Raw genomic sequence first — 25,522 nt, 5'->3', positions numbered from 1 at the left:
TCTGCTGTCTAGTCATTTTTGTTAATATTTTTACATGGTCGTCAATATAGATTAGCATCCCAGTGTGGGAGTCAAAAGACTTTTAAGGTCTTACACCTAACCCAAAGCAAAAATGAAGACATAGCAGCTAAACATACATTCAAAGTAACGTCTGTTTTGGCTCTCAGGATACCAGGAAGTCCATTATGATTATGTGCAGCCAAGATATAGAATCCTGTTTGGGAACCTGGGAACATGGCTAATTTAATTTTTAAAAAGATGAGGCAGACCCAGAAAGTGTTTCTTTAATATATTTTCCAGCTTGTATTTCCAAGCAATGTTTAATGCATTTCTTTTTATTTTCACTCTGCAAGAAGTGTGCCGTAAATTCTTTCTTTCAAAGGCTTAGAAGCAAGGCTTTCAGTCTATTAATAACAACTCCTTTAATAATCTGCAATATGAGTTTTTTTCTTTATTACTTAACATTTTGCTTAGTGGTACAATGAATCCAAGCAGAGCAAGCAGAATGTTATATTTTCTGTTTGGGTGAACTGTATGAAATGTGATAAAATGATATTCTTTGCAACACACACATGCACAGGCATGCGCGCACACACTGCTTTGTAGAATGAGCTCCCGAACAGGTCATTGCTTTCAGCCTTATGCATGTGCACAAACTTGGTGTAAGGTATCAAGAAAGTCTCTTAGGAGCTGGCTCTTCCATTAGGTGGAGCAAAGCAACTGCCTCAGGTAGCAGATGCTGAAGGGTAGGAGCAGACAGAGCTCCGGATGCCAGGTGGCCGGCTCTGCACCCCATGAGCTCAACTCCTTCAGGAGCAAGAGAGGATGCTAATTTTGGAGTCACATTCAATGGCCAATCCAGTTGGATTCTGTATACTGAAAGAGAGGGCACCATCACCTCATGCAACAAATCTCTTGGGCCAGCCTTCCATACGTAGATATGATTTAGGGACATTTTTCCACAACTGTCTATCTCCACTGTACATGGTAAGATGGTCCAATGAAATAGCGAATTCTAAGTCCAGGTTGCCAGTGTCCTGCGCATGCAGTGGCTGCTATGTCTTGAGAGCTTGGACTCATAAAGCCCAGTCCTTTATGCAGAAGTCAGTCCTACTGCTGTCCTTAGAGTGAGGGTGAAGAACCAGTGACCATCCAAATGATGTCAGCTTCCATCTGCGTACACTCTTAGATATGCTATTGTTTACCTGTCCTAAAGATGGCTCTTCTCTTTGCATTGTACACCACCTTATTGTTTTTACGATAATGTGCCTCCAGCATGCTGTACTGATTCCCTCCCCCTCCTCCAAACTGTGTATGTAATTGATAGGTTATAAAAGCATCTTGTACAGACTCCATCTTGGTAGTCCCTTTGGGGGCTACCTACATGCCACATGTATTTCCTGTATGCCTGAATAAACAGTAAATGTTCTTTTGATTGTACACTCCCAGTGGACTCTCATGGTTTTTTGGTCACCCTTGTCGGGTGCAGCTCTTCCATACGGAAACGTCTTGCAACACTGAAGAAGTTTTTAATAAATTCAGCATATGGTTTTTCTTCAAATGTTTCACATTGCTGACACTTGAGTGCTTCATTGTGCTGCAAAAATGAAAAGTTAAAGAAGTTAGCATTGTGCTAATCAAATAAAGAAAATTATTGAAGTGACATGGAGGAACATGACTGACATGGATCATTCTTAATAATAATATCTTACATCGTAAAACTGAGAATATTTTATTATAATTAATCATGAAATTTGACTTGCATAACATTTACAAATTCTTGTTCTAGTTCAAAAAAAGCAACTTATAGTGACTAAGTTCCATAAAGTCAATGAGATTTCTACATGCAGGTCCAATGTGCATCCATAGACAGAAGCAATTATTTCCGTAAGAATTATGAACAACGATTAGGAAAAAAATCCTTAGTTACATTTTCCCACAAGGCCTATAGATATGTAATGCTCAGGGTTTTCTGCACCCATGCGAGCATTTAGATTGCTGAACGCGTGAGGTCTTGCGCCCGACTGTTGCCGAGGCCCAGTCACTGCAGAGCAGAAAGAGGGGTGGTGGAAGGGTGAGGAAGCAGTCCCTTCCCAGAGCAAGTGATGGTTAGATGATAACTGATGCACACGAGGCATTCAAGTTAAGCAGACTTATCCACTGTTTTTAAGATCATGTGGAACAAGCAGCTCAAGAGAAACATTTATGTTCCCCTCAGGAATTCAAATATCAACAGGATAACCTTAAGGAAGCATTGGATGAAATAATGGATTCATGTTCCCTGGCCATTTTCTCCCAATCATATGAAGCCCGCAGGGTTAAATGCTGCTGGGCAGGGGAGGGGGCAAAGTAAATTAGCAACTTTTGTTCCTTTTCTGTAAGATAGCAGTTACCAGTTCTTGAGGGGCTTTTGGGGGGCGGGGGGGGGGGCTCTTGCCAGTTCTTTGCCTACAGCTGCAGCAGAAAGTGCCATTTGCTCCAAGCTTATGCTTACCGGTCGGTGTGATAAAAACCCAGTGACAGATCTGACCAAACGATGCACACTGTCATGAAACTCTGGATCATCTCCGATTTGAGATTCATATAGTATTACTTCTAACTCAAGGAGAAAACACCTGACAACTGATATATTACAAGTAATCTATAAGAAAAGAAAAATTCAGTGGGTTTACAATATGAATAAGTGTTACAATCCCATTTAGACATTCATTGTCCTTTCATTCAAGCTACTCTGCCTGATTCAAAAGTTTATTCATACCTGTAAAAATGCAGTATATGAAGCCATACAATTAAAGTTGTTGGCCAAGAGTTTCTGACCTAACAGAAGCTAGAAACGTTGAGCCCCACTATCCCAGACATAACTTACGGAAAATAATTATGATTATCAAGCCTATGCATTCTGCTTAAAAAGTCTGCTTTAAGAACAATCAGTTCCAATAAAACAGGGGTGAGCATATACAGCCATGTGGGCAGTGGTTAGAGTGTTGGACTGGGATAGGGAAGTCCTGGGTTCCAGTTGCCACTAAGCCATGAAGCTCAAGGAGTGGTTTTGGGTAAGTCATTGACTCGCAGCTCAACTACCTCATTGAGTTCTTGTGAGTATAAAATGGAGAGAAGGAGCAGAAAGATCATGTATACCACCTTAGGCTCCTTGAAAGAAGAGGCAGGGTATAGATATAACAAATCATGTAGCATAACCACCAAGACCAGAGAGTTTCAAAATGTATCCCAGCTATGACATTCACTAAGTGACCTAGGCCTAGTGAAAGACTTTCAGCCAACCCTCTCTCAGGTGAGGTGGGGGAAGGAAGACGGGGAGGAGAGAGAGCCTCAATTCCTCCAACCTCTGTAGAGGAAATATGGTCTAAAATGTAACTGAAGCATCATTTTAGTTAGAATATCATAGTGCAAAAAATACTCTCAAACCGCCAAGCCTGATCTATCTGTGTCAATGTGAGAATCAAAGGGGAAAAATGGATAGTGTCTCCATTAGCCAATCAACAATTGCCAATCAGTATAGTAACAGTTTCAAGTGAGCATGCCTAGTGATAAAATACTCTTTTTTCTTTCTTTTTTGGCAGTTAAATTGTCCTCACAGAACAGGCTTCCCAAAATGTTCTGACAATGTACCAGAATTGCAAGGGGCATTGTACAGCCCCATCCCAAAGTGCCAAATGTCATGAAATTAGGATTAATATGTTGATGATCTCAGGATCACAGACAGAATGAGCTACTAATCAACTATTTCTTATTCTATACTTTTCCCTTTTCATGCATGACCACAGTATATAGATTCAAATGTATGCATCTGTGTATGCATACGCGCACGCACACACACATGTGTGAATGTGCATGTTCTGGTTTTCAGCCAGTGAAAACCAGTGATACCCTAAAGTAGATCACTGCACAAAATATTAAATGTGAACTGTTTTATCTGTACAGTAACACTAAATTTCTTATCTCTATAGGCTCATCTGCCATCAGTTGTAAGTCATGAAATGTCAGACTTGCTAGTGCTGCTTCAGCTTTTGTTAAATAATTACTTGGAAATAAGTTCCACTGAGCTTGCTTCTGATTAGGCATGCAAGAATTTGTTTGCATGTTTGACAATTTGTTTGGTCTGTTCATTAATCTGAACCTGCATTGCATATCATGGAAGGCCGAAATTTAAGTATATAAAATGCCATAATGAATTAATAAACTGCTGACTGAGTGCACTTGATTGTTTTAGTCCTGATAAAAGGCCTATTCAATTCCATCAGTGAGCAATCCTATGGCCCATGGGCAAGCATCCCAGAAACCATAGGATGGCTTGGAAAAATCCCTTCTGAGGGTGAAAATGGCAATCCAGCCTCAGAAGGGGAGCCCGAGAACCGACTCATAACCGCAGCCCCTTGCCAACAGCACAGAAGGTGCTAGCTGTCTCTCTGAGGTAGTGTATTCAACCTTAAAGAGAGGGAAAGGGGGATGTTCCACTGGGTACATGGCGAAGTAGACCAGGATGCAATTAAGCCTGGACTGACTCCTGCTGCCTCCTCTCTTGCTAGAAAGTGCCCTCACTGGTAAAAACAAGGGAGATTGGAGAATGGGGGTGCAAGGGGTGTGTCTGGTGTTCCCCCCACCTGGCAGGGCATAGGAATCTTGGAAGCCTCTGGGTTCAGAGGCCTCTGATCATTGAGGACTCGGTCCATAGGTCATTTTAGAGGCAGTTCCAAAGAATGGACCAATTATTTGGCTCCATCCTGAAGTCATTGGGACACACGGGAGGGTCTCTGGGTGGGAAGGCTTGTTCCTGTCCAAAACCAACAAGGTCTTTACAGGGTTACCACCAGTATGTTAAATGGGGTTCAGAAACAAAACAGAAATGAGTAGGTTTTTTTCAGTCAGGGAGTAACATGTTTGCAGCAGGGAATGCCAGTTAGCAAACTACGGGTCACATTCTGAAATGCTGTGACAGCAGTTTTCAAGAGCAAACCCACAAAGTGCACCTTGTAGTCATCCAGGCATGATGTAACTTGCACTATAGCTAGGTCTACATATTAGTTCAAAAGACCAAGTAAATGATTAATTGCACATTGTAAACAGTATTCAACATAAATATAGAACCAATTTTTATGAGATCTCATCTCATGTACAAATGTACTTACAAAATTGTTTAAATTTGCTGTATATAAAGAGACATCAATCTAAAACACAAAAGAAATGACAACGTAAGCAACAGTTTCAGAAATTAGGAATAATATATTACTCAGATTTCTTTCTAGTTAGTTTTTTGCTGAAGAGGCCAAGTGGAAATCATTGTAGAACTAGATGCTGAGCATTTTGAAAAAATCTACCACTATTTGGGCATGATTTGGAAACCACTGACATTAACAGCAAAATCTCCAACTTCTCTAACATACGTTGGAGAAAGTCGGTGTCAACATATGTGCTCTGTGGTGCTAAAGGAACTATGGCTGAACCTTGCTTTTAGGGAAATAGTTGCTTGCTACTTTACTTCCATAGCAAGACACATTAATATATATATTATAGCTTTAAAAGTTCAAATGTCTTCTTAGAAAAGGCATTTAAGGGAGACAACTAGGGATGCTGGAAAATATCATGCAGGATTCACTGTAAGGTGTGGAATTTTGGAAAGATATGTTACAGAAAGATTTACCAAGACTCTTTTCTGTTATTGCACTTATAATACACTGGGCAGTACCCAATGCTTCTCTACCATTAGCATAAGCTCTTTCTGTATCAATAGCACCTGTAGGCACAGTGAGTTTCCTCCATGGAAAACTCATAATGCCAGCAAGTACCCCTGGAATTAGAGTCAGTTATGCTAGGGTAACATTATTTCTGCTAGTGGTAGTCCAACATTTGGAAGGAGAACTATGAAACGACAACAAAGGCACTATTGGATGCCACCGATTAGATCTCATATCCCAAAGATCTGGCCTCAGGAAAGTTAACCAGACAGTTATAATTGAGGAAAAACCATAACAATTAATAGTGTATAATTAATTTATACAGTGCTTTTAATTTGTAAACTGTTTGTTGTGAACCCATAGCTTTAGCAAGCAATGCAATCCAATGTACATTAACAATTTTATCAAAGGGAGGTTGACATGTCTTTAAAATGTTGATGTAAGTATTTTGTAATGAAACTTGTGGCTCCTGTCATTTCTCATTTTACTGTATTCAGTCTCAGAAACTCTTTCCAAATGCAAGTTCTTGGTTTCTTTTTGGTAGCAATATTCATATTCTTCAAGATAGTACCAAGTCTTGGAAGATATTAAGTAAAGATGTCAAAGCGTGAGTGGTGTTCTGTTGTCTTTTCACTGATTGGCCATTATGTGAATGCTTTTGAAGAAGAAACAAAATGTCAAGCCCTTAGTTCATTTTGGCAACCAATTTTATATCCTTCCATCCTTGATTGTTGTTTTCGTTTCTTTAACCCGGCAGGAAAGGGGAAGTGCATATAGGGAGGTGTTTGAATGTGTATATGTGTGAAAAACAGAGTCACCAGCTGGAATAAAACACATATTGTTTGTTTGTGCAAAACAATAAGCCACCCTACCCTTGATGGGCCTGACAGATGAATGGGACACACTGTGGGTAGCAGACCACCTTAAAAAAATAAGCAGCGCTGCTCTAGATGCCACCATTTCATCTCTCCTTTTGTGCCAAGAATTGTACAGTGGATTGTTGCAACCTGCCCAGAGACCTTCAGCTATGGAGTAGCATAGCGAGGATGATTATGATGTCCTGAAGAGAATTCCCAGTTTTCCTTCCTGGCATTCACACTATATTTCTACTTGAGCACAGTGTTAGTTAATCTCTGCTTTGTGAACTTACCTTAGAATAGTTTTCTATCTTTTCCAAATCAATTATAACTGGATACCAATATTGGTCACTGCTGGTTGGTATTAGCAGATATGAGCTTGGTTTAAACAAAACAATATGCAACTATTAGCAGGCTTCAGTATTATCATAGCAACATCATGAAATAATGGTAAAATCAGTGATAAAAAGAAATAGCACACATTAATCACATCATCTTTGTGAAACTACATGATAAATATAAAAGTTTGCCATTCATAGGAAGTATTTGATTGAACCCCAAAGAGTTTTGCCTGGAGCCAAAACTTTTTCCTTTTCTGCGCCAGGTGAAAACCTTTTTATTTCCCCATTATTTTAATGTTTAATTGGTTTTAATGTGGTTTATATTGTACTATCAGATGTTGTGCCAGTTTATTTCCTATTTTACTTGTTGCTTGTTGTAAACCATCCCAAGATGCCAGTAGATGGATGGTCTATAAAAGCTTTAAATAAATAAATAAATAAATAAATAAATAAATAAATAAAGTGAATTTTTAAATTCAGTAAATGTTTGTTTTTTTTCTTTTACATTGTAGTAGCAAGTATCACTTGATTCTCATTAAATACAAGCCATTGTAATTTGCATTTCCCAAACTTATATGTGAACTAGATAGCAACAATAGATGTTCTCAGGATTTTACGGTACATTCTTCCAATCAAAAATGTATTGATGTAACAATAATAAAATAATAAAACAATGAAATGAGAAACTGGGAAAATAGCATACAAAAACATATACATTTTCATGTGTATGAAACTGTATACCAAATAGAAGCATTTTTGTGCAGACTTTTTAAAAAAATTCATAAACTGATGGTTTGTCAGAACAAACCCATGTTTGAAAATGTGAATGTTATGGAAAGTGGTAACTGTATATGATCCAGACACCTGTTAAATCCCACTAAGCCATCTAAAAGTTGCTTTCTCCTTAAGCATTTCATCACAACCCTATCCTTTCATGCTTAAAAAATGAGACAGCACCAGCCATAGGTGCATGACTCATGAGCATGCACAAAACAGATTTTGAATATGTGTGAAGTTTGATGATGTCAGTTCTTTGTGCTATGGAAGGAAAATTGCATCAAGGATATAGAACACTAAGGAGAGTTCCTTTTTAACATGCATTTTATTGCAGTTTATGGATCCTCCCCTGAAGTCCTAGTATTCAAACATATCTTAATTGGAAAAGTATCTTCAGTTGGTACTTTCAATGTTATTAGGATCTCTCTCCTGCATGTGGCTGTGGATAATACGCCAGTTGTACGATCTTGGTTGGCTACTGGCTGAAGTTTGACTAATGATGATGACTGATCTGTATGAACCATTTCGGATTGGTTGTTGTTAGCTCATTTTAATTATTCAGAAGCTATGCAATTCACCATGTGCTGTAGAACTCCAGTGCAGTGGCACATTTCTAGTTGCTTTTTTAACACCAATGAAACATCAAGCAATTTTCATTCACTTTCTTCAGCAATGTTTTTGCACTGGACCACACTGATACCTGTAGTTGTTTGTTGTTCTCAGTTGCTTTCTTTTTAAACAAGACAAATATCAGCGTAACTACCGCAAGACTTTGCCTCCCTACCCACTCAGTAATGAAGGCAAAAGAGTGCTCTATTTTCTGAAAACTAATATTGCACAAACACTGAAACGCTGTTGGGCTTTCAGCCTGACTGATTGTATGGAAAGACCATAACGTTTCTTTGCCTCAATTCTTCTAACAAGAGACAGTAATTTATCCTGCAATGTTAAGTGCTTTAAATCTCTCTGGCAATGCACAAGTAAATAATAAGAACATTATTACTTTTCAAACTATAATTACCAAAGAACGAAGATGGTAACTGCAGGCTCATTAATTAAAGAACTCCAGAAATAATTGTTCATAATGACATACATTTGCTACTGAAGGCAAACATTCTCAAGCGTGCTTTCTGAAAAACATAATTAAAAAAAGAAAGATTGGTCCAGAAATACATTATGCCATATAACATTTCCTTTCTTTTGCACATATTTCTCTTAACCATTATGAACTTTATGCAATTAAGACACTAAAATAGAAACCATATGATGATGTTGTATTTTAAGAAATGTGTTATTCTTATATATATTTTTACTGAAGTGATATATTTACTGAAGATTTGTCTAGAAATGCAATAAATGGAAAAACATGTATTGAATTAATCAGGCTTGCTCCAAGAAAGATATCTTACATGCCTCTGTTATGCTTAATGCTATTTAACCTGAGTCCACTTTGCCAAATCTTTCCATGCCATCATGTGCGTGACTGTGAAAATGGTGTGTGAGGACCAAGTGTAGCAGTTTATCACCTATTATGCAAGCAAAAACTCTATGACTTCATTTGCAGAGTGGCTCTTCTGGGTTAGGGTTAGCCCAAGACATTTTGCTGCCTGGGGAAGACAAGACGCTATTTCTTTGCATTCCATGTATAGAAGCCAAGCAGATTGGCAAGTGGATTTCCTTCTACCCTGGCGATAGGATTATGTCCTCCACTGCACCTAAGGGCACCAGTCTCACCCAGGGGTGTGGGTGGGCAGACCTGACTACACAACACACAGCACGCACTCATAGTCCATCTGTCACCTGAAGTAGCTGCTTCTCTTTGCCAAGTGGTAGTGGTAGCCTGAACAGTTTCCTGCTGCAACAGTCACAGAAATGTTCCTGCAAACAAGTTTGTATGCAGGAATTTAGCTGTAGAAACGAATCTTCATTTCAGCCTTTGACCTTGGAGGCTTATGTACATCCACTGCATGGAGCAAGCCATGGCAGCAGCAATGGATATCATCTAGACCGCTGGGCAAAGGGAGGGAAGAAAGTAGTGCAGCTACAGAAAACAGCACGAGCTGTTCTCCCTCTGTTGTGCCTAACCTCCTTCCATGTCCCTTTTCCCTACTCTCCCATGTCCAGTTCCACACTGGCCACAAGGGGGCAGGCAGGATGCAATTCATTTTTGGAATCCCAGCTCCAAGGGAACTTGCAACTGAGGCTCCAAATAATCCCATGCCCCCGCCCCCCACAGCCCCTGACGATGTGAGGAGGCCCTAGCATAGACTTCTAGGGTCTCAACAGTGCAATCCTGACCATCTTCTCAAAATAAGCACACTGACTTGAGTGGGGCTTACCCCCAGGAATGTATGTATAAATAGGCAAATTTTTAGATGAAGCAAATTTGAACACAGCCATCTTCACCATTTTTGCATCTATATTTCCCAAGCACTTATAAAGTTAGCTCTGACAGCTTTACACACACACACACACACACACACACACACATACATGTTTATAGGAATTGTTTGGTCATTTTCATGAAGGCAGTTTACAAAGTTCCATAAAGTCTGGGACTTCCTGTGGTCTGGTATGAGTAATTTCCGGTTGTGGGTGGTGATTGGAACAAAGCGTTAGTAGAACATGAAGGTGTTGCTCATGTTAAGAGGTAAAATAAAAGAATATTCTACTTAAGAAATTGACACATTCCCTTTATTGCCAGGGAGTATGAGTTTTGTTGGAATGTAGAGAAAAGAAGGAGCAGAAAACTAGAAAGAAAAACAGAGCCAGAAAACAAGGTCCAGAAAATGACCTTATTCTCTCAGCTGTTCAATAATTTGCCCAAGGCATTTTTTCAGTGTCTTTCCTTTATTGCATTTCTTTTGTCCAATACACTGACCATAGTTGCAATAACCTCTCTCCTGGCTGCACCAAAGGATGGCTCTATCGATTCATATCCTTGCTCAGCATGGACCTGGGTGTTTACCTTTCAGTCTTTACTATGCTATATCTCCAAAGCTACCATAAATAAAATCTCTAGTTTCCAGTGCTGTGTTATTAGAAAATTATGGAGCTGTTGGGAGTCACCACTGTCTATGTCTTCATCCACAGCCAAGTCCTGTACAAAATTCAGCACATTTACTATAGTAATTAGCAAACAAAGGAGACCTGGAAAATGGGAATAAAGGGGTTAGATTGAGCTAAATGCATAAAAATGCTTTAAGGAAGAATTCACAATTTCACATGTTAGTAAAAGGAAAACATAAGAAGTAGTTGGGTAAGTTTGCAGATGATAAGATTTTAGTTTAAAACCATCCATGTGCTTTTCTGGTTTAGCAGATTGCTGAGTCACGGTATTTTCAGCTATGGGGAGGGTGGGGTAAAACACACTCTTAGAAATACTATACGAAACCTTTGAAAATTGGCAACAGTGAAGACAAGCATTTCTGCCTGAACATGCAAGCAGATGTGGTCCATTTTGGCACAACAAAAGCACTTTCAGTCACTGTAAAACGTTGGTGTTTCAGGAAGAGGCCATCAAAGCCAAAGTGACAGGATATAGAAAGTCATGCGCAGAGTAGGCCTGGCCTACTTATCAGTGAAACCTGATGACTCCTGTGCCAGACAGACTCTTTATCCATTGCAGGGTCTGTTCTGAGCTTTAGAGGCTCTATCGTTGGTTCTGAACTCCACTCCCAAAATAGGTCCTTCACCATGGAAAGCTCCTATAAGGTTCCGAATAAAGGATGCCATGGATGAGGAGCCCCACGAACACAACAAAAGGGAAAGAAACAATAAAGAAAGCTGGAGCAACACTGGGGGCATTTTGCTTCCTCAAAACTTTCCCACTCTCCATTCCAATTCTAATCAGTGATATATTGATAGATACTTAAAAAGGATGGATATCCCTGGTAGTTAAAAATGCAGCTTGAACTAAAGGGTATCTTTTGTCCTCATTAGAATCTAAGTGATCAAACCATCTAAATGAAGGTATTACAATATTTATGTGTCACATAAATTATTCATTTTTTCTAAGAACAACCATAAAGCTTCATGTATCTTGAAAATGGCTTTCAATTGTTTGTAAGCAAAAGATTGGTGGGCTGCACCCATTATCCCATCACAGTGCACACCACCGTGAGAGGTGCAGAAAAATATATCATTCAGCACAAAACCTAAGTGATGTCAGAAGCAGACAGATGAAAAATGAAATGTGGAGTGCAGGGGAATCACTTAAGGAATATGCATGAGTTACAGCACTGCACAACCGTAAATCTATGTTCCATTCAGGTGCCACTGTTTAATAAATAATAAATGCTGGCAACAACTATTTTTAAATGCCAAGGTTATATGCGGTTTTGTAGAATGTCAGTTGAAAAGTGAAAATGAAAGAATAAGACAGTTTTAGCAACTTTCAGTACCTTACTAAAAGCCCTGATTTCAGTTAAACCTGGTGGTGTAATCATGCACGATACACACTAGTAATAAGCAGTCAGCATTCACCTGTTCTGGAATGAGCATCCTGCTGAACTGGGAATTCAAAGCATTTTGGTGCCTCTTTCAGCTTTTTGTTTCCTTTCAACAGAATTAACAACAGACTGGCAAATGGACAAAACATTAAACAGGATGTCTACAAATGACAGCAGGATAAGGTAAGCAGGAGAGAGGGAATCGATGCTTCCAGGTGGGACAGGTCTGAGCACAGCCAGTCAAATGACACAGAGCAGCTATTCTGTCTTTTCCTCCTTACACATTTGCTTGAGATCAGAAAAAAAGAAGGAAGACATGATGGAAAATCACAGAAAATCACAAAAAAACAAAGCCACTTCCCTCTCTTTGCATGTTCAGCATATGAAACTTCCTAGTAAGTTTTCCCTTCCCCATTCTAACATTTCTTAGATGTTCATCTGTTACTGTCATAGCTTCTGATGGAAAAGCTATCATAGTTAGCTTTGATATAGAGAAATTAAGGTTCATTTTTCAGTGGAAATTCATTTTTCAATGGAAACCATCTGGCAAACTGAAAGCGTATATTAGTTGCAGTCCTAGTATACCAAAAAAAATCCTAAAAAGTAGACACTTATTTATCAAAGCTACCTTATTATTAGAAACAAGGCTCTTTTATGTTTGGATTTATGTAACAATATATGAAGACTCATCTACTAAAGTACCATTAGACAGGGTGAGACAGCTGTTTCAGGCAGCTGATTTTGACCGCCATGAAAGGACAGAAAAATGCTTGGCTATTTCAGTTATTAGTGTTGTATTTTTTTTTTTTACTTCTGGGAATATATAAAACACTTCTGGGATTTTTCTGCCTCATGTACCATAACGATCTGGATGGTCTTGGATCATATGCATAACTTGGTTCCGAGGTGTCATTTGCTTTTCAGCTCCAGGCAGCAAAATGCCTTTGGACAACACTCCTTAGCTAAGGTTGAAATTCTATGCACATTTACTTGAGAATATATCTAATTGAATGTAGTTGCACTAATGCCTGATAAACATGCAAAGATGGGATGTAACCTATTTCTGAAAATTCACAAATTCACAACTAGTGAATTTCTAGTTTAACCCCCTGCCCTCCAGGCACCAATCCATGCCAACAGTTATTTTGTTACAAGCTTGGGGGAGGGGGGTTGACTGAGTGGATCCAGGGAAAATGCTTTTTTTTGCAGGAGGGATTGGCTCCTGATATGGTTAAAGACCTTCTCCTGAAAAGGTCAGGAGGGTGATAACTACTGGCAAGTGGTACATACACTCCTTTCCAGTAAAAGGCTCTCCTGGATCCAATGTGATTTCTGGCCTGGTTTGGTGACAGAGACCACCCTGGTTGCCCAATGAATGCCCTTTATTGATAGACAGATGGGGCAGTACAGCGCCCTTGATTCTGGGAGCAGGATTCTCTTAGACCACTTGCTAAGTATGCCTGACTTTCACATATACTTTCCAAGGCCAGATCTTGGCAAAAAGACTCAGACTCATCCAGCCTCCTCCCCTCTGGCAAGGCAGTCAGAATATGACTCTCAGAATTCATACTTTCCAAAGCTAGAACTGGCTGTATGTCTGCCCCCTCCAAATACAAATCTGGATCTTCCCCAAGAGCCTTCAGGCCTGAGAAAGGGAGAGTCATGAGAAGGTCCAAGATTAGTGCGTAAACAGTTACGTATTGAATGAGGCTGAATCCTGCCAAGACTGGGACACAGTGGGTGGTCACTCCTGTGTTTGAGAGTTAGATAGATTATTGCTTCTGGACAGGGTTGCTCTCTCCCTGAAAGATAGGGCTGGGGTACTCCTTGAACCATCTTTGTCACTGGAAGTTCAGGTGGACTTGGTGACTAGTAGTGTATTTTGCCAGCTTTGATTGGTACTCCAGCTACTGACATTCCTGGACAGAGATAGTTTGGCCACAGTAATCAATGTACTGTTAACCTCAAGACTGGATTGCTGCAATACACTCAGGCAGCGGGAGAGGACGTTTCTTTCCAAACTGGCATGGAAACCGCAGTCACTACAGAATTTGGCAGTTGGGTCATTGAGTGAGGCAACCTACAATGAGGATGTTAGAACTATGTGCTGAAAATTGCGCTGGCTGTCAATATGTTACCAGGCAAGGACTGTGATGATGTTCTTGATATGCAGGACCTTAAATAACTTGGAGCCAGACTACCTGAGCGAGCATCTTTTCCCATACCAACTTGTCTGTTCCCTGAGATCAACAGATTAGGACTGCCTGGTTGTTTAATTGCTTGTATAGGTAATCTGATGCCGATTATGATGGAGCCTTTTCTGTTGCGGCAGCCTGCCTTTGAAATTTTCTCTTCCCTGCAGTGCAACAGGTGCTGTCCTTGGTGGTGTTTTGGCACCTGCGGAAAATGCATCTGTTTACCCTGACATTTGCTGATTTTATTACTTAATTTACTTTATTTCTTTGCTTGTTTTTCTCCTTGGGTTGGACTGAACAGCATGATTCCATCAGTGGAAGGAAAACCACCTCTGGAACAGAGCTCTCCTCCCTGCTGCCCCAAAGCTGCTCTGCAAGGTTTGGGGACCTGTTGCATGAGCAGACTTCCACTCAGAGAACGCTGGATCCAGCCCTTTATATTCAATTTAATTATAGTTTGAATTATTTTTACACATTGACCTGTGATTTGAGAATAAAAAGTGGTACATACATGTGTTAATAAATGCATAACAACATTAAACTAGAAAATAACTATTGTTTGATTATTATATTCCAAATGATAAAGCTCTTTGCACTGCAACTCATATAGCTAATCAAAGAAATTAAGGCTATTATTCAGGTCCATTGTCAAAAAATTGTATGATGCAAATGGCCAGGGTAGCCTAAGGGAATGAAAAAAAGTATTGATTTGAATATGAATGGCCCAATAACTTAACATTAAATTTAAATGTATGGAACTTATTAATTTTTTCACATTAAAAAATTAAAGTACCCAAGCATTGGTAGTGCCATGAGTAGATTTCTTCCCTCTTTCCTTCTCCAGCAGACTCAAAACCTTCAGAAACACAGTTGGTTCATTAAAACCTAACTGGTTACAGAACAGTATACATCGGAGTAGCTCTTTGAAATGTGGGAAGAACATTTGTTCATGTCACGAGTTGAATCTATACTGAAACTTCCCCTGCTTCCCTCCCTTTCAGCAAAGTGTCTAGCTCTATCCTGCCTTTTAACACATGAAATTTAACATTTGGGAAGGAACCTAAACACACTTAAATACAGATCAACCTTCCCCAAACCACTGCACTCCAGGTGAGTTGGAGTACAACTCCTATCATCTGATCATCCCTAGCCAATGACCTTTCTGGCTAGTGATGATGGGAGTTGTAGGTGTGGAAGGAAGATGCCAGACCTTATCTTAGTTTCTCAGCCTTGACAAAATATATGAAAGAGTGACCCATGATTCAGTGACAATCCACTCTCAGTATATACCTACTCTGAGAGTGAATTATCATAGAGTCCAAACCCAGTCACACACACAGACTCCAGGATGCTGTTTGTTCAGGGGAATAATACTCTATTTCACACATAAAGTAGTTCTAAAACTATTTATACTTAATTCTAGAATAAGTAATGCTTTTCGCTGATTATTGATTTTTGACATTATTGTGGATTCTAGGGAAAAGAGTCTGAATTATCTACTGTGATAAGCTTATTCCCTGTGGAAACACTCTGTAAACCCTGGTTTTCAGTTTGCAAAGTAAACAAATTCCTATGTATTGTAGTTCCAGGTGTGGGCATATTTGTTTTTGCAGAATAACAATCATGTTCAAATCTGTTTGGGTTATATCCCAATCTAAACAGAATTACTACTTAGTAATTCACAGTTCAACACTGAACACATTGAGCTACTTCTGAGTAAACATGAATATATTAGAAATGCATAGCAAGATTGTTCAGCCTTTGGTTTCCACTTAACAAGTATGAACATCTTAAAAATCAAACCAGCCAAACACATGCCAATCTTCTGCCAGCATTTTTATATCACTCCCCACCCCCACTTATCTTAAACTGTACTGATACAACTATCACAATCAAAGTTAAGAGGCTGCAATGATCAGAGCTTTGGCTTCATATATTCACTGAAGAAGCAATTTGTTTCCTTTTCACTGAAAAAGCAATTTGCTTCCTTGTCTTGAGAGACCAAGGGTTTGCTTCATTTCCTTGCTTCTGCCAACTTCTTCCTTCCCTTCCTTCAGAAATGTTTACATAAATCTGGTGGAGTGAGGAGTCATATTGTGGGTATAAACACACAGCTTTTCCCTAAGGTGGATCAGATTAATAGAGGGGTGGAATCTTGTGATTTATTTTTACTGCTCTGCAAATAAGGCTAAGATAAGAAACAAATCTAAATGAAATGTGCAAATACTGCTGCACAACTATTTTGAAACTATTTTTAAATAAACATAGTTATTAGTTTATATGGTCAGTATTTATACAGTTGCATCCAAATGGGAAGAACTGATCCACCACATAGCAGGTGATTAATTTAAGATGCAATCCTTAATCTAGATTACTATAAACCTCAGAATATTACTGCACCCTACGTAGGGTAGAAGTGCAGAAGTAAAGAATGCCTCCATACTGCTCCTGTTCTGAAAGCACTTGGGTAGCTGATTTCAGCCATGGATGTGTCATAACTTGGAGCATGAGGGGCGAAGGTTGCATCACCACCAGGATACTTCACACTGGAGCAATGCCTGTTTTCTCCCATCTCCTCCTCCACCCTTTCCACATTATCCCCAAGGTTGTTCTTGGATCCAACACAGTTCTCACAGTACTCTCTCAGCTGCGGGGGGCAGGAGGGGGTGCTCCAAGCTCAGATCCAGAATCAAAACAGAATTGCCAAGATCATACTCCCTCTAAACAAATTCTTGGTATGACCGGAGTTAGAATTCTGTGTCCAGTGCTGCTCACCACAACTGGACAAGAACATTGTTAAATCGGAAAAAGTGCAGAAAAGGGCAATGAAAATGATGAGTAGGCTGTGAGGAGCTACTGCAACAACTGAGAATGTTCAGCCTAGAAAAAAGGGGAATAAGGGGAAACATGGCAGAGGTGTTCAACTTATGCATGGAGTTGAGAAACTGGAGAGAGAAACATTTTTCTCCCTCTCCCAAAGCACCTGAACCCCGGGTTGTCCTATGAAGTTGATTGGTGGGAGATCCAGAGTGATAAAAGACATCTTTCTTCACACAGTTGAGGGGCAATTGTGGGGTTAGGATTGCTATGAAAGGTACTAATTAAGGCAATACAGGATCATGTTTGCTTAGCATTTGAACAAAATTATATTTTTCTTCCTTTCTGAAATTCCTGAACTGAAACAAGCTCAACAAAAACAAGATATGAACAGTCAGTTTTCATTCCAAAAAGACAGTAAGAAAGCATATATTCTAAAAAGACAGCTGACAGAGAAGAGGAAAAAAAAAGGAGGGAAGATCTGAAGAGTCAACTGAAATCACAGGGCAGCATCTTAAATGATTTTACTTCCACAAAGAAGATTTTGTTTTCTAGGAATCTAGGGAGTTTTAATCCTCTGCCAAACTAGAAATCTGATTCCTTTGCTCACACCTACCTACAATTATGTTGTAACTTTGAAATTCAACAATGAAATCTGTTTCCAGGAAGCCATCACAAGTAAAGCAATGGAGCTCACTGCAGCACTCTATAGATATCTGAATTGCAGGATATGTTCCATTCATTGTAGAAAGTAAACTAACTTTCACATCAGTGAGATTAAGGTCACTGGCTAAAAAGCCATTTTCTTTCCAGATCCAGCTTTTTAGTGGTCACTGATATTTAGTAAAAGAACAGATAGAGTTGTGGATTTTCACTTCTCCATGTACACTTGCTCCTCCTTTCCCTAACTTGGTGCCCTCCAGAGGTGTTTACAGAAGATGCCTCTGTTTAATTTTCAGGTGTTCATCTCCACCCCCATCCCTTGTTTTTGGATATAGCATTTGGCCATATTGGATAGAGAGATTTTCCCAAAGGGAGTCCATTTCTGTCAACCCAATGGCTCAAACAAATAATCACAATTCCCTGATTTTGTTAAATCTATGCAGTTTCTAATGAAGTTATTATGAAAGCCACAAGAGTCCCAAGGCAAAAAAGTTTAGAAAATAAGCAAGGTATAAATCATAACTGGGCATTTTGCTTTGCCAGCAAATGGAACATTTTAAAAAAATCTGCCAATATCCAATAGATTCACGTTCCCACACAAGGACCTGATTTATCTTTCTGGCTCCTTTTGCTTAAGGATCATTAATCATTAGGAGCCCATAATTTAAAAACAAGCAAATTAAATCTAAGCTTATCAATAAAGGAAGGCTAATTCTTTAAAATGTCTGTCAGTTAATATTTTGAGATCGCCATATTTTGTTAATATTTCTATTTCCCACTGTCAAGAAAACAGGTGGTTATTTTTAGCTTGACTGTAAAGTTTAGTTTTATCTGTTCAAAAAGACAAATATCATAACGCAGTAAATACAGCATTCATATGGAGACTTGTTGCACTGAGATTAGAGAAGCTGCTATGCAGGAGAGGACACAATCATGCCCAGCTAATGATACATTCTTACTATAACCATCAAAATCACTTTTGTTAAGAGCACCCTCAAAACTGCACATGGTCCTGGGCATACACTTTGTCAGCATACTAGCATAACTTCCTGGGGCCAGTTATGGATGATCCAAAATTCAAACTACATGAATTGCATTCAGGTTATTAAATGTTTACTTGCCTATTATATTCCTTAAAAGAACTATTCAGACAGAGATCAGTTTGGTCATCTGTCAAGTACTCAGAGAAACATCTCCAGGGAAAACACCACCCATTCAGCAGCTGCATTTGTCAATTAGATAAATCTTACTGTGGGCATTGTGTTATTTGACATACTGTTCCCAGCCTCTGCATTTGGAACTGCACTAGTTTTCCCTGAACAGATCAGTCAGTCATTGCTCAGGCTTTATTAACTGCTATTATGCATTGATTGGTTGTTCCTAGAGAGAACCAACAACTAACCAGTTTATTGTTCAGTAGAAAGAAACCTCCCTCCAAACTAGTCACAGAACACAGGTGGACTTACTTCTGTATAAGCACCAAGGATTCCACTGCTGATCACATTTCTTCTGCTTCCATCTGTAATTTCAAGTTTTGAATTATTGTAATATACCTAATTAGAAATAATATCAGCATGCAAACACTTTCTACATCATCTGGCGATCAGCAGGCATGTTGCACCTACAGGAGAGAAAATCTGCAATTCATCATAGAATGTTCATCTTCCAATATAGACCATGTTCATCAGTGATAATTTGATCCTGATTGGTATTTCTTTAGAGAAGGGCAATGCATTTCCTGTATCTAGAATTAGAAATAAAAATCTACTTTGGCTACAGTGCACATTTTATTTTAAAATATTTTCTCTACTGTAATGCATTAGCAATAATTCGGATTGAAAAGTATTTTAGCAAAACTTATTATATGCATCATACACTTCATAGTTCAGTCAGAGATGTAGCCTGTCCATCCCCCTCATTGCCCCTCATTTCCAAAGGGGGAAAGGGACAATGGCAAAATCTTAACCTTTTCATGAAAACTTCCCAAACATTTTTAGCCATCCATTAGACTTCCATTACAGCCTTGAGTATACAAGAACTGAGCAGGGCTGTGAAGGACAGAACATTTTAGAGGACATTCATTCATAGGATCACCATAATTCAGAGACAACTTGATAGTTGTAACAACAGAGAATTCCACTGCTAAAATGAAAACAAAATCCCACCTTCCTGTCATTTAAGCCCATTATTTTATGTTCTGCACACAAAAGATAAACAGGAAGACTGTTGTCTATGTTATCTGAACACCTGTACATATGCCAGTAGAATTCTGTAAAATTAGTATTGTCCTTCTTTAGCACATTAAATAGAGATTCAGTTTAGGGCACCAAGAATTTTTTAGTTACATCCTTTTAACACATTGGTGAAGAGTCGCAGAAATTTTTCAGAGTCAGTCATCTGCCAGCAAGAGATGTACTATGTAATTAAACTGTCATCCTTGTTGATAGTGTATTACCAGCAGGTAATAAAATATGTGTGTCATTACAAGCTATTGTACTGTATTTTATGCTGCAAGAGAGTATGTTTCTAATGACAGCACAGAGTGATCCCTTAGAGATTGTTGCAGTGATGGACACTATAAATCACAATCTACAGTTTAATAGTTTAACAATTATCTACGGTGCCAATGCTGGAAAATTACTAGCAATGAATAGCTACTTTTCCACTGATGAAGAGTGAACATTAATGAGCTATACTGCAGAAATCCCTAAGGAACAATACAAGTGGTTTATATGTAGAGTGGTTTTGCTCTAGTTATGTATAACCACATATATAAATACAAATAAACATCTGGTTTTATGAAAGGGCAGTCATAAGGCATTTATCTAAGTGAGTTCAATAGAAACAATCCATTACTGAATAAAGAGGTGATCACAGCATAAATACAAGCACAAATGGGGCCTTTACTCAAAAACATATTTTTGCATTCAGTAAAGACCAGGCTATGCTTAGGCAGTACCAGATGTTTAAAGAAGCAATCCAATGCATGTTTAGACTGGGGGGGGGGGGGGGGAATCCTACAATTCCCAGCATGCCCCAGGCAAATTCCTCACGAAAGGCCACAGGGGAGCTAACAGAAAGAGTGTGCCTGTTTTCAACACATTGCTGAAATGATGTGAAAAGCTAAAATTTATATTTTTCAGAGTGGTAGCCTTGTTAGTTTTCAAAAACATTTTGTTTTTATTTATTTTATTTATAAAATATATTTCCTACTTTTCACTGTGGAATAATCCCAAATTGGGGTTAAAAAGGTCCATAAAACTTATTGACAACTTATTTTATTTTATATTGTTAACTTGTTTTATATTTTTATTGTATTATATTTTAATTGATATCTTTGTGAGCCGCCCCGAGGCTTCGGTGAATGGGGTGGCATAGAAATTTTCTAAATAAATAAATAAATAAAACTCAGTAAAACCATATACCAGTGACAATGGGGAACAGATAAATAACAGTTTACAGGATTCAGCAATACAAATTTAACTAAAAGCCTGAGTGAACAGTTAACATCTTTAGCAGTTTGTCTGATCTTGTCTGATTCAGCAGAAACTTTTTTTGAGGGCAGGGGAATTAAGCTGCACCTTCATCAAAAACACCCTGCCTCAGGTTGCCACATGTCAAGCTTCAGGAGAAGGCAGGCCCATCAAGAGGGCATGCCCACTGAATCTCAGTATTTAAGCTGGCACGTGAGCCAGCACGACGTAGTAGTAAGAACATGGGAGCGAGACTCAGGTGCTCTGGGCTCTAGTCCCAGCTCAGCAGTGGAGCCAGCCGGGTGACTCTCACGGACTCTTAGCCCAACCTACCCCACAGGGTTGTTGTTGTGGAGTTGTTGTGTTGTTGTCTGAGAGCAGGAGAAAAAGAATGATGCAAGCCTCTTTGGGTTATGTTAAAAGAAAAAAAATACTAGATATAGATCTAATAAATAAAAAGGGAAATACACGCCATCAGGTATGCAGGTCATAAACCATGTTGGAATTTATCGGTTAGCACAAGCACCCTGAACTTGCTTCAGTGGCCAGTGCTTTGGAATTAGTCACATGCTCTCCTGAGTAGGCTGCCCCACTTCTCACCCTGGCATTCTCTGCCAGCTGCAGTTTCGAGGCCAGCTTTGCAGTGTTCACATTAAAAATTAAATTTAAAAAACTTGATATAATTGTGAGAGTCAGAACAAGGTGAATCCACACTGATTTCACTAGTCTGGATGCGCAGCTATGGGAAATGGCACATTTACATTGGCAAATGGTCAAAACAGTTTGCTGTGATAACAGAGATAGAGACACACTGTAATGCTGATTGTAAAGGTAACAAGGTAAAGGTTTCCCCTGGACGTGAAGTCCAGTCATGCCTGACTCTAGGGGGCAGTGCTCATCTCCGTTTCCTAGCCGGGGGAGCCTGTGTTTGTCCACAGACAGTCTCCATGGTCATGTGGCCAGCATGACTAAACACCAAAGTGCACGGAACGCTGTTACCTTTGCACCAATGTGGTACCTTTTTATCTACTTGCATCTGCATGCTTTTGAACTGCAAGGTTGGCAGGAGCTGGGACGGAGCAACGGGAACTCACCCCATTGTGCAGATTCGAACTGGCGACCTCTTGATCCACCAGTCCAGCAGTTTAACCCACTGCGCCACCTGATTGACAGCAAGACAATTCTGACAGCAGAAACTCAAGTGCCATCTTTCACATACAAAGGAGCAAGGGCCCAACAGCCCTGAATAGGTGGGAGCTGAAGCACTCTGTGACATACGGTGATCCACAGAGGGGCAGGTGTGAGAACATTGCGACAGTCATGCAGAAAGCTCCCTGGTGAGGCTGAGCCAGTTACCCTTTCGACCTAATCTATGTCACAGGGTTGGGCTGAAGCTACATGAGGGTGATGGGAAACTTTATGTCACTCTGAGCCTTTAGGGCAGCCTTTTCAAGCTCTGACTCCAGATGCTTTGGAATACAACTCCCATCATTCTGTGCTGTGCTGGCTTGGGTAGATTTCGAGGGCACCTGGGTGAGTAAAGCTTGTCTTAGAAGAAGACTGAGACACCTTTCTTCTATTTCCGATGCCAACCAAACATCCCAGCACATGTGAGAGGAGGTAGTGAGCAGGTATGGAGGAAGAGCCAAGGTTTGCACAAGTACCGAAAGAAATGGGGAACAAATCTGTATAGGCAGAGAACCACAAAAGCAAGTGGACTTGGACTAAGCCTGCTCAACGGATACGGAATGCAGCCTGCGTTGAGGCAGAAAAGCAAACAAGCAAGAAGAGGAGCATTTGGCGGAGGGCAAGGGGTGGAACAGCCTTCTCGAAGCTGGTGCTGTCCAGGTTACAGCTCAGTATCCCCCAGCCGCTCCCCTCTCTGGCAAACTGGGGAGGGGCGGGAGCTCAACGGGCCAAACCGCAGGTGGCCGCAGAGAGTCCCCTCTCGTTCTAACCAAAGCAAGGCCGGGGGATGCTGAGAGCTGCAACTGGCAGAACTCTGGAGCGGTCCGCCCAGCCGGAATGGAGTGTCCTGGAGCGCGACGCGGCTGGCTGGCTGGCTGGCTGGCACCGCGCACGGGGGCACGCCAGGCGAACCACAATACTTCGCTGCATTTCCCACTTCGAAGCAACTGACAGCAGTGAGCGCAAGCACTCCCGAGAGAAAAGGGTAGCATAAGCCTCCTTGAGAAACCAGCGGAGGACTGGCTGCCTGCTCCTGCGGACAACCGTGGGGCTGGCAAGGCTGCCCCGGCCAAGGAAACTCCCAAGCGATAGAAATGGGAAAATGGGAAGGGGCATGAAAGGGCCCCTGAGCAGAGCGCTCGTCCGCTGCTCCAGGCAGGACAGACGGCGCCTCCGCTCCCTCCCCCGCTCCCTCCCCGCTCGGGCGCTTGTTTTTACTTTCGTTTGGATCAAAACGAGGTCCAGTGGTTGCGCGGGGGAGCGAGCGCGGCTGCGGCGGGCACCGCGGGAGCGCGGCCGAGGAAAGCGCGCCCAGGTGGAAGGACGGGAAGGGGAGGCGGACGCGGCGGGGACCACGCGAGAGAGAGGGAGAAGCTGGTACCTCGAAGCGGCGGGCGCAGCCTCCGAGCGCGAGTCCCGAGAAGCGCCTCTGTCTCCGGCGCTCGCAGCTCAGGCGCAGCAGAAACGGGAAGGAAGGGGGGGGGAGGGGAGGGGACGGCGGGGACTGACCGGTCCTCTCCCGCCCGGCTGTCGGCTTGCAGCCCGCCTGCGGAGCGACGGCGCCGCGCGGAGCCAAGCCGCAAGCGGACCACGGGCGTCCCGGGCAAGGGCAGGGTACGGCAGGGCGGGAGAAATTGCGACGGCGGCGAGCAATCGCGGTCACAGGCAGTGGCGAAGAACGAGAGGGAGAAGTGGAGAGAGGGCTGCTGGCATCTTCTGGCGCTTTTCTCCAGCCCGCGGCGAGGTCCCAGCTCCCCACATACACGTGTGAAAGTGGCGCCCCGTCGGAAACTGCTGCTGCTGGACGAGCGACTCTGCCATTAGGCGAAATAAGGCGACCGCAGAGACAGCGCTCCGTGCGCCGGTGACCTCCCCTGCCCCCTCTAAGTTAGCCCGTTGCCCTCAGGTGCGAGGCGAATGCTGTGTCTTTCCCAGGGTTGGGGTAAGAATCAACCGCCAAGCCGGTTGCCTTTTGCTTGGGCTGAGGCCATCTCGCCCTTTGCCTCAGGTAGCAAAATTCCTTGCAGAAGTCTGGCAGGCAACGCTCAAGCTGGCTAAGTTGTCACTGACTGAGTGTTGCAGTTCTGGCTGCCTTCCCCCACCCCGTGCTGCTCCTTCGAAGAACTGGAGGCAGCTTACATGGTCCTTCTCCCCTGATCTGTTTTTATTCTCACAGCGACACAAAGAGGCAGGTTGAGCTGAGGGTCAGTCTTGTCCCAAAATTTGATGATCAGGGACGAAAACCTGCATCTCCCAGGTCTCTAACTGCTGCACCACACTGCTTTGAAGACTCTTACAGCAGCCTCATACAATCTGGTGCTTGCCAAGGATGTTGGCCTACAACATCCATGATTCCCAGCCAGCACTGACTGTGCTGGCTGGGAATGACGGCCATGGTAGCCCAAACACATCTGATAAGCAGAAGGCTGGGCAAGACTTCACTAGAAGCTATATTCTGATACAGTGCCATGCTTGTCTTGTATGTGAGTGCAGTGTCCCCAAATTGCACTGGTTCAGAAAGCTGAGAGAAGGGAGTTATTTTTAACCTTATAGCAGATTAAGTTTGACCAGGTGATCACAAGCAGCTGTTGCTAATGAGAATAGTCAATCAAACATTAAATACTGCAGCAAAGAGCAAGGTAGTGGGTTGCCCTAGCAAAGAAGCTACTAAACAGGAATCTACTATAATTGTTTCTTCCAGAGTTGTTTGTGGAGGATTGCTGCAAGGACTGCAAGCATGATGAGAAAGCAGTTCAGCTGCACATAACTCCTTGCACTGTGCAAGTGCCCTTCATGGTTCGTACGGTCCAAGTGCCCTTCCTCAGTCATGGAGACACTGTGCATCGTGACTTTGTTGGAGGGGATTGGCATTTGCTGCTCTGCCTCAGGCAGCAAAATAAATCGGGTCAGTTCTGGTGCATTTACTCCATCTTTTTTCCATAACCAGCTATTTCTGGTTTTTTAAAAAGTTGGAAGAAGTGGTGGGAAAATACAGAAGGGTTAGAAATGGAAGCCAACAACATCTGGACCTCCTCAGTAAAGTTTTTTTGTTTGAGGCAGGGTAATT

General features: G+C 41.3%; 1 protein-coding gene across 3 annotated transcripts; it reads right to left on the bottom strand.

Moving 5' to 3' along the window:
• Window positions 1-276: 276 nt before the first annotated feature.
• On the bottom strand, window positions 277-23,956 carry IL15 (interleukin 15). 3 transcript variants are annotated; one of them, XM_044430689.1, is made up of 7 exons: window positions 23,837-23,956; window positions 19,261-19,313; window positions 8,690-8,798; window positions 6,844-6,928; window positions 5,148-5,186; window positions 2,495-2,641; window positions 277-1,597 (listed from the first exon to the last, which is right to left on the bottom strand). In XM_044430689.1, the coding sequence occupies exons 3-7, from the start codon at window positions 8,761-8,763 to the stop codon at window positions 1,457-1,459; spliced, it is 486 nt and encodes a 161-aa protein (XP_044286624.1). In that variant the 5' UTR covers window positions 8,764-8,798; window positions 19,261-19,313; window positions 23,837-23,956; the 3' UTR covers window positions 277-1,456. The 3 variants fall into 3 exon arrangements, with proteins under 3 accessions (XP_044286624.1, XP_044286625.1, XP_044286627.1); XM_044430690.1 differs by lacking the exon at window positions 23,837-23,956 and adding an exon at window positions 22,362-23,549; XM_044430692.1 differs by lacking the exon at window positions 19,261-19,313 and having other exon boundaries at window positions 23,837-23,919.
• Window positions 23,957-25,522: the final 1,566 nt, after the last annotated feature.

Source organism: Varanus komodoensis, unplaced genomic scaffold, assembly GCF_004798865.1.
Source record: "Varanus komodoensis strain SLA01 unplaced genomic scaffold, ASM479886v1 scaffold21, whole genome shotgun sequence".
Classification (NCBI taxonomy): domain Eukaryota; kingdom Metazoa; phylum Chordata; class Lepidosauria; order Squamata; family Varanidae; genus Varanus; species Varanus komodoensis.
This window is presented reverse-complemented; position numbering and strand designations above follow the sequence as displayed.